This window comes from Ailuropoda melanoleuca, chromosome 3 (genome assembly GCF_002007445.2).
Source record: "Ailuropoda melanoleuca isolate Jingjing chromosome 3, ASM200744v2, whole genome shotgun sequence".
Classification (NCBI taxonomy): domain Eukaryota; kingdom Metazoa; phylum Chordata; class Mammalia; order Carnivora; family Ursidae; genus Ailuropoda; species Ailuropoda melanoleuca.
The window spans coordinates 10898397-10908503 of NC_048220.1; the positions used below are offsets into that span (position 1 = coordinate 10898397).

A 10107-nucleotide genomic window follows, 5' to 3' on the forward strand; every position below is an offset into this window, starting at 1 on the left:
ATTCATGACTTGATTACATCATTCTCAGCGCAAATACACGTGGAGCTACTCAGGCTTTTCTTCATGGAGCATACCAAAAGAACTATAATTAGAATCTGTAGATAAAAGGTCTTGCATAGTTTCAGAGATGGTGTGTAGCTGCTGCTCTTGGTAATGCTAAAAGCAACTACTGATTTGTCCAAAGAAAGTCATATAATACAGTGCCCTATTCCTTTATTCATTAAATAATTAGATGCCGCATAATTCAAACACAAGAATTTTTAGGTTAATTAAACCACTTCATTTAATACTACTCATTTTTTTTCTAGAATGGTAAGCTAATGAGGGAAGGTATGAATATAATAATAACAAATTGGAAGAGTGGGAAATTTCTCTTTTGGCATGCCCTGTATTTTTGAGCAGATATTTTAAATTTAGCTTAAGCATGACCTAAAAAAACATCAGTTTTATCTCCTTCTATAACTGCCGTAACTACTGGGGAATGGAAGAGAACTTTGGTCCTTTTTTCTTTTCTTTTCTTTCATCAGATGAGCTACAATAACCTCCCATCCCCCAAATGGGATCATCGTTGTTTCAGCTAGCAACAGAATCAAGAGAAACCCTTTCCTCTTCCAATTTAATTAATAGAGGCTACTCTAAAAAAAAAAAAAAAAAATCCATGTTCTACCTTTCACTCTGAATGAATGTTCCCATAAGCAGTGTTACCGGTACTTGGGCATTTTGTAGCAACATCACCTTCCAAAGAGGTTGGAGGCGAACTCAGTGGTACATACTCTGTGTGGGGATGTGAGTCTTCAAATGAACACTGGGAAAAACAACTGCCCTGAAGGGTTTGGAGAAAGCATTTCTGCTTTGGGATCTTCAGGAAAAGCAACCATTTGCTACGTTCCCATGATGATTTAACGCATGACGTGCAGAGCCCACGCTAGAGAATTTAAATTTTGAAAGCCATGTTGGCTGATGACAGAAATGGCACAGCCACTTCCAACACTTTAATTCTAAGTTTATTATGATGCCCTATGTTGTTGCTTTCCTTGTTTTACAAGTTTATATAGATTTAAAGACATAAGTTCCGGTGAATGTTTCAAAGGGATCAGCTGGGGAAAAACCAAACCAAACCAAACCAAACCAACTCTACTGGCCCAATATATTCCAAACCTTAATGGAAAAAGAAAAAAAAAGAAATAACATATGGAATAAACAAACCCAAAAGAAAGTCCCAACACTGGTATAATCTAACATTTAATCCTGATTATTTAATAAACTGTAAGAAGAGAAGCTCAATACCTCTCAACTCTTTTAGGTTGGGATTTGACTCCGCCTTCTAGACCAAAAGTTACTTGTAAATGTGTTGAACCAGAACAGGTGTTGCCATTTTTGGCATCGGTCACCAATGACACACTTAAAATGATGGTTGTTCATGGGGTCCCCTTGTCTCTACTTTGAGAAAGAGAGAAGACTTTGAGCCTCACGGGTTGTGGCTAAGCACTTGTTTCAATGTCCTTCTCCCATCAGCTTGAATTACTCAGCTTATTCAGCATACTTCATTGCAATTAAGTTATCTGCTCCGTGAGTGATTTGTCATTGCTAGGAAGCTCTTACCTTGAGATCCAGACTGGCTCCCAGACATTGACAGGGGTCAGCATTTCCAACGAAAAGCTAATTATTAGGTCACGGTAACTGGCTGTGAAAGGAAGATGAGCTGAAGGGAGAAGTTGCATGTCTTCAAAGACTGCTCATAACACCATATGGTCTAACGCTGGATGCACATTTGAAAGAAAGCAATTACTAAAATCAAGAAAGATGATGAAAGCTTGGGTTTATTTATATCAAGCCTAAATGAATGCATGAAAAAGTTAAGAATATATTAGTTTGGTATTCGGGAAGTTAATTCTGTGTTTACTTGGGTCAGGTTTATTAAACATACTTATCACACAATTAATATATTTTAGATTATGGCTTTTCTTTATTATTGGTCTTATGTTCTGTAACTTTCTGAAGAAAAAAATGGATTTATTGTGCTTACATTATCTTCACGGCCAACACACATAGGAACGAAAATCATGCTGAGTAAATTTGTAAGATGACATCCTCTGTTTTTTTTTACTCATTTACTTGTTCCTTCAAAAAGTAATGCCTATTTTCTTTCTGTCATTCTGCCTAAGGTATGTTATCATCTTTTAATAGGAAGTTGTTGAAAAACCAGTATGCCAGATTACCATCGTATGATTTGAAAAAGGCAACAAAGAAATAGGACTACTTCCCTGTAGCAACAAAGATTAAAGTTTTGAGATCAAAAGCCAAATAGTCCAAAAGATTATAATATTTTTTTATTAAGCTGCACAATAAACCAATTTTCACCAAAGATAACTCCCTCTCCTCTTGCCACTTAATGGACAACTTGTGTTCAGGTATGCACCTGTCATCATGGTTCTTGGACAGAGAACCTCATTTCTAGTTCCAGAGCAAAATAGCCAATCAATCCAAATCACAGTAGTTGGGAAGTGAACTTGATCCATGGGTGGGTAAGTGACAAGCTGGCGAGTTAGGCTTAAGAGAAGGACCTCTATAAGATGTCAGGAGGAAAGGACTTCTTCTCTTCCTTCTATAAAATAACAAAGACCCCTGGCATATTTCAATTCAGAGGGGAAACATCATTAAGGCTGATACTAAAAATATGCTATTCCAGAAGTATCCTTATTTTCCGCTATGATTCTCTTATAAATAGGATTCCCTTGGGGAGGCAGAGAACTTGCTGACGAAGGAGGCAAATCATCCCACAGCTTACGTGTCCTGGTTTATGGTGTGTCCGGGAGGGAGGCCGAGTGAGAGGAGGCTATAAAGGGCTTGGCCATGTATTGGGTCATGAGACCTTCAATATACGGTCTTGGGGAAACCACAAGACATACTGTGAAAATGTGTAAAGTACTACTTGTGACCTGATAATGATATTTAATTTAGAAAATGCTGCCATATACTCACTGTAATCTTCTCCAAACACGGTCAGCGTAGTCACCCATTTTGATGAATATTAACACGGGATTCAAGGAACCACTACTGCATTTTCGCTCTGAGGAACATGTGCTTTTGCCATTACATACGGTTGTTTATTGACATATGGTATTTCCACAGACAAAAATCTTTCATTACATATCGAGAGGAACATATAATCATAATTGTAGAGTATAGAAAATAAACTTTTTGGTATTGTTCTTGGCATTTCATAATGTAAAACTAGTGACAAACATCTTTAGAAAAAATAATAAAATAGTCCTTCGGTATTAAAATTTCTTCCTAAAAAGCATCTGGTCAAAGTTAGGAGGATGACATGTTATTAATGCATAGATGAGTTAGGCATGGATAAAATGAATCTAATCCCATCTCTGATAGTAAATCAGACCGTTTGAAATCTACAGGTCACCCTTTAGCATAGGCCGGTTGGAAAAAAAAAAACACACACACACACAAAAAACAGTAAACGCAGCTTTTTCATGGTTCTGTGGTTTCTGATGATGCAACTTTTTAAACACCGTATACCCGGGATATAAACAACATACGGCATACTTACCAGGTGGTCTTTATGCCACTTTGCTGAATGCAGGATTAATATATTTGGGCTTTTTATTGCTTGAGTAGAAAGTGCTCATTACTTATTATTTTATGTTTATAACATAGAAATTAAAAAAACAAAAACAGAAAGGTTTTGGAAATGGCATACATCACACTGTTGTAGTGGTTGATTTCCTCAAGATCGTCTTCTGTGGTTTTGGTGCAGTGGGAGGAGGCACAGTTGCAGGTCTGAGAGGGGGGAAGCTGTTACTGTGGCTTATTCCCAGTCCCCCGTTTTCCAGCGGAAAAGGAGGGAGGTGGGGTGGAGGAGGGAGGGGAGGGCCTGGGGGAGGAAGCTTTCCCGGTGGGTGGACGGGTTCGCTGTGTAAGTGGACCTCCCTGTGTTTTATGTTATACCGGGCGTCACAGTCGGGACAATAGCCATGGTACTGCACTTTTTCATTAAACCGAACTCGCTCCCGAGGCCCTGCCTGGGGACACCTGTCTTTTTCAGGTCTGTGCATCAGGGGCGGCCCCGGAGACTTGTCCAAGGTACCAGCAGGGATGCAGCAGATGTCTCCATTGGGAATTTTGCTCGGTGCCCCGGGGAAGCCTCCGTTTCGCAGGAGGGTGCCGTTCGTCTTCACGGGATGGACCGAAGCCACCCCTCTCTGGGGCTCTTCACACTTCACAGGGGTCAACCGCGGGGGGGGCGGCGGGGGGTTTGGCTTTCTCAGGACGGTGAGGATAGCGGACGGGTGCGCTGGGGGTTTGATGAGGGGTGCGTTGGCCTGCACTTTGATCTTCTCGATACTGGAGGCGGTGGTCCCACTGGAGCTACTGTTCAGCGTGTCCGTTTTGGAGCTGTCGGTCATCTCATCCTCCAGCTGTAGGTCGGAGGTCAGGGTATCAATCTGGTCAACCACCTGGTGAGAAGGACAAGGTAACTGTGTTGAACAGTGACCCACAGCCAAATAGACCAGAAACAAGGTCTCCCTGTCGAGCTGGAAATCTGCTCGGGGGGCCTTAACTCCTACTACCTCACGGATTCCACGGTTGGGCGATGTTTTCATTCAATACATTGACAGAACAGCCTCCAGGGGCATGTGGACTGTTTGATGACCTAATGATTTCACGTACCTAGAACATAATATACGATTTATATATACATTCTATTCCTGGCTCTGCTGGACCCACCAAAGAAAGATAAGACCCTGGTGCAGAAATATAACTGATTTTTACAAACAAAGGTGGGGACTTTCCCTCGGCTCAGCCTGTAGAAAGCTACAGGAGAACGTTAATCTTATGCCAAAAATGAAAAAAGCCAGATACTCTGCAAAACCCTCACTTTTCTTGAGACAATCAGAGAACGGAGAATCACAAGGACACCTGCTGAACTGAGCCGCGAGAAGTCTCCAGCCCTCCGAGGATAGAAAGGACACACCGACTGTTACACCTTTGACAAATCATAGGCAACAGACAGCCTCCACCAAAGTGAGGAAGGGAAACAGCTAGAACTGTAATGAATAATTAAAGGTGGGGTACGTGCTATCGTGACAACTTGGAATCCTCGGGAGCCCAGACACAACGCGTCTGTCTTCACTCATATCTCTTCCACCGGCTTCTCGAGTCGGGGGCTGAGGGCAGGGCAGAGAATGGAATGAATGAGTCCCCTCGCCCCCTGGACACACAGACATAAAACCCCAGGGACTTCCCAGATCTTCAACCCTTATAAAACATAACACTTAGGCATTAAGGGAAGGGCAACCATCTAAGACACAGGCAACAGTTCCTGCTTCTGAGAAAGGGGAGAAGCAGCAGCTGTCTGATGTTAGGGAAAGGGTGAGAAAATTCTCTTGGCCCCAAGAACTTGCACTGCGGATGTCTGCCATCACTTCGGGGAGGGATTCGAGTCACAGCATCTCAAGACCTGCCGCAGACACAAGGCAGAGGCAGGGAATCAAACGTGGCTGGCAGAACCATCAGAGAGTGATGCAGGTCCGACCCACGTGATGGAGGATGGATGTGAAAGAGGAGGATGGGAACGAGAAGTCATGGTGCTAAAGCCACTGATGGAAGGGATCTGGGACAGAGGGTCTCTGTCCTATTCAGGCATTGTCTGGAGAGAGCTTGCGGAAAGGAAGCACAGCTCGGCTCAAATGCTGGATATCAGAACACGGTCATTCACCCTCCCTCAGGCAGAGATGTTGGGGACCATTCTCATGGTTGCCATAAATGCACGATTACCCATCTATAAAGATGGAAAGGTTACAGAACACTTTTAAAATAATTTATTTACGAATAATCTTTTCGTTTCACGTTTCCATATGCAGATTTGTCTCCTTCTTCAGGCCTAAGTGTATTCAACTGTGAAGCTGGCTCTTTGACACATGGTGGCAGAATTGGGCTCAGAATGAAAACATCATAAGCATCCAGAACTAGGGGGGATGTTGGGATTCTACTTTTTCCTCACTGAGGGTCTTAAAGTGATCGTTTCTTGCTACTGTCACCAGAGCTCAGCCTTCTATTTTAGCTCCTAAATATATTTCAAACCCACCTCTCTGCATTTTCATTTCTTTGGTCCTCATCTGAGCCACCATTATTTATCACATGGGCCCCCCAAAGTCACCTTTCAATTCTGTCATGTCAGTGGTTTTTTTAAGATAGGTATGTGCTCTTGGCTTCGACTCCCTGCTCGAAACCTTTCAATGCCTGTTCATTTCGTCTGTGATAAAGATCGATTCTTAACACTGTCTCCGAGGTCGTGTATAGTTTCCCTCAGCCTTGGGCTGGTAAATGTTTAAAACTGGTTCTTAGAGGAGTAAGGGAGTTTTGATTTGAAAAGTCTGCCAATTTCCTTGGTGTAAATTCCCACTGTGATCAATTTCAAGTTAGTCAATGTGGCATCGCTGCATGTGAGGTTGTCAGAAATGTTCCCTGATGCAGCAGTAGAATGGGCAAAATAAACTCAGGGGCACAAATAATAGTAGAATGTAGAAAAATAAGTAAGAATTACTAAGAACAATCAGAAAGCCTTTGTACTTAATGTAATTTATTTAATATGAGTTTATATATATATATGTATGTATACACATTTTTAAATTTTATTTTATTTTATTTAGATTAAATTAATTAACATACAGTGTATTATTAGTTTCAGAAGTAGAGTTCAGTGATTCTATATTTTGGTTTTAATTATAGTTATTTAGCAGCTGGCTCACACGAAATTTCTGAAAATAGAACAATTGGCCCCTTTTTAGCCAGTACCCATCAGCACATCACTGTCTCTCCTTAAATGACTCTCCATCCTCAAATCTAATAAATTTCCCTTTTCTTTTCTGCTCTCAAATCTCCTGGGTCTTCTTATAGACCCTCATAATTGTCAGTCCGCTTCCTGCTATAGGACATCTGCACAAACTAATTTTTCTTCTTGCAATGCTCTGACCTCTCCTCTTTGTGGACTTAAAATTTTAGCTCAGGAGTCCCTCGTGACCCCAGCCTTTCCTATCCTACTACAATTTCCCATGTGGGTCACGTGGATTTGTTAAATATTCACAGGGAATTTATTTCTCTCACTCAAAGTATTCGCATACTTTTTGATTTAGTTAGTAGTAGGAGTCCCGGAATAGTCTTTCCTCTCTAGCCTCTCATTTCAGTGAGATCAGAGACCACATTTGTTTTTACTACTGTGGCCTAAAGTCCTAAGATAGTGCACGACACTCAAAAGGGGCTCACTAAATACTCATTAAACACGTGCACTGAAGGGTATTTCTTTAGCTTAGGAGTGAATGAAAACATGTTCTTTCTCATTTGATTTTTGAAGTCGTTACTTTTCAAAGTCACATCAGCTCAGTTACCCTAGAATAACACAGGGGGAAAGGGATTTATCCAGAAATGATCCAGAATGTTGGCAGCACATTCTGCAGCTCTAGACCAGATATCCCAGGAATTAAAGTGGGAGGACGCGGAAAGAATGTGAGAGATCGGGGGGCAGTCTGGGCTCATAGGTACCAGGCCCTATTTAACCTGGAGAGACCCTTTACCCTGAGCCTTCTAGTGCATTAAGTATGTGCAGGGAAGGAGAGAAAGCTGGTCCACTCTGGCGGAAGGGAGGCTGCTGGTCAGAGAGGAATCAGTATTGCCTGGGCCTCTCGTATGCTTCTGCAGCTGCTGGCGGGTTTTAGTCTCCATGTTGTTATTTCCTGAGTGCCCATTAATGCCAACAGAATGAAAAATGAAAACAGACAAAATACAGTGGACCCTTGCCTAACACAAGGCTTGGGGTGCTACTTCTGTGCAGCCAAAGATGTGCATCTGTTGAACCCCCAAAACTTAACCACTAATAGCCGACTGTTGACTTAGAAGCCTTCTTGATAACAGAAAGAGTTGATTAACATATACCGTGTATGCTAAGAGCATTATATACTGTACTCTTGCCACAAAGTAAACTAAAGAAACGAAAATGTTACTAAGGAAATCATAAGGAAGAGAAAGTACATTATAGTACTGTATTTATTGGAAAAAATCTGCATATAAGTGGACCTCCAGGGTTCCAACCTCTGAACTTCAAAGGTCAACTGCACTACTCTGGTGAGTAGAGAATCCAGTGGAAGGACCCGGCATGAATTAGATACTCAAACAAGTAACTGTAAAAGTACTACTTTTCCAGGGACTCTGAATGATGGACCGAGACACTGTAAGAGGGGAGTAAAAACAGCCTATGAGAAAATGCAGCAAAACCCCCCTGAAGGATGAATTGCTGTGAACTGGTGGAAGAGGTGTGATTTCAGAAGGCCACTCAAGGAAAGGGCCTGATAAAGGTCCTCTGACAGAAGAGAGGGTCTGAGCACAAGCCATACCGAGAAGACTCGAGGCTGAAGGGCATCGTGAGAGGTGAGGCTGGAGAGTCAGCCCGCAGCCAGGCTGTGCAAGTCCCTGCTAAGTGCTGATCAAGTAGCTCATAGTTTTAAAGAGCTCTAGAAGGGTGAGAAGCACTGTTCAAAGAGATGATGACTTGCTATTTTTCAGAATGGAAGGATCTTCTAATGAGAGAAGTACACAGAGCTCCAAACAGGAAAATATAAACAAACCCACACCCAGACATACTGTCGTGAGAACACAGAACAGGAGAAGTGTAGATGCCAAGGGCGGGGGCCCAACAGGTACCACATGGCATATTAATGATTTTGTATTAAAGCTACTCAGGATCAGCTGGTGCAAGGACACTCATAACCCCCTGTGTCCCCCTGAAAGCAAGAAATAAATCTTTTGTATGAAAAAGTACCCTCCCTATACTAAGGAATAAAAAGGCATCCTTACCACTAGAGGCAGGAATTTTAAAGCCTAGAAAACTATTGAAACAAACCTTGTTATTTTTTTTTAAAGATTTTATTTATTTATTTGACAGAGAGAGACAGCAAGAGAGGGAACATAAGCAGGGGGAGTGGAAGAGGGAGAAGAAGGCCTCTTGCTGAGCAGGGAGACTGATGCAGGGCTTGATTCCAGGACCCTGAGATCATGACCTGAGCCGAAGGCAGACGCTTAAGGACTAAGCCACCCAGGCGCCTTGTTACTTTAAAAGTATGTAACCTTGTTACTTTTAAAAATATATATATATTATTTATTTATTAGAGAGAGAGAGAGAGAGAGAGAGAGATAGTAAGAGCAAGCATGAGCGGGGAGGAGTGGGAGAAGCAGGCTCCCCACTGAGCAGGGCGCCCGATGCGGAACTCGATCCCAGGACCCTGAGATCATAACCTGAGCTGAAGGCCGACGCTTCACAGACTGAGCCACCCAGATGCCCCCTTGTTACTTTTTCACCTTGGCTCAAATTTTGCTTAGAATTTCTTACTAATTAAAGCTCCCAAGCATGTTTTCTTTATCCTGGCAATTCCTCACAAATTTATTTTCTCTTTGTCTAAAAAGTACAAAAACTGCCTGCCTTGCTCATTTGTTTGGGTTGCTATTTCATTATTGGACTTCCATGAACACATAATAAAACTTTGGGTTTTTTCTACTGTTATTCTGTCCCATGTCAATTTACTTCCTCAACCAGCTAGAAGAACCCTGGGAGGAAAGGAGAAAATGTCTCCTTCTCCTCTCAAAGTAATGATAGAAGTTTTACAACAATAAAACAAGGGGCACCAAGTATGTATTGAGTAACAAAAATTAGGCTGACAGATTTTCAAACAACCAATAGAAGTCTGAAGAAAATTTAGGAATATGTTTCATCATGAAAGGAAGTACTTGGAAATATAGTTGAATTCTTCTGTAAAAGTGAGGGTGAAATCAACATTGTCAGACATAAAGACTGGGAGACTATACTTTTTACAGTCTGGTGTTGAAATTACTATAAATGACAATTCAGAAAGAGGTAAAAAACCAGAAGAAAGGGCTAGCATACATGCATTGACTACAAAACAAAAATGTACTAATGACTAACTGGGGAGATTAGAAAAATGAGAAAGTAAAATAATAGGAAAAATGACATGTCTGATTAGAAAACAAACAGAGTTGAAACACTTTAAGGTCACAGTTTTTTTTTTTGTTTGTTTGTTT

At 41.6% G+C, this 10107-nt stretch overlaps 1 protein-coding gene across 2 annotated transcripts in view; it reads right to left on the minus strand.

Moving 5' to 3' along the window:
- Window positions 1-1303: 1303 nt before the first annotated feature.
- The window catches only part of PRR16 (proline rich 16), a 186774-nt gene continuing 177970 nt past the window's right edge, over window positions 1304-10107 (minus strand). For both annotated transcript variants that reach the window (XM_011224606.3, XM_034655913.1), the window contains exon 2: window positions 1304-4475. In XM_011224606.3, the coding sequence (XP_011222908.1) occupies window positions 3720-4475 (756 nt within the window). In that variant the 3' untranslated portion in view covers window positions 1304-3719. The remainder of the gene's footprint in view (window positions 4476-10107) is intronic.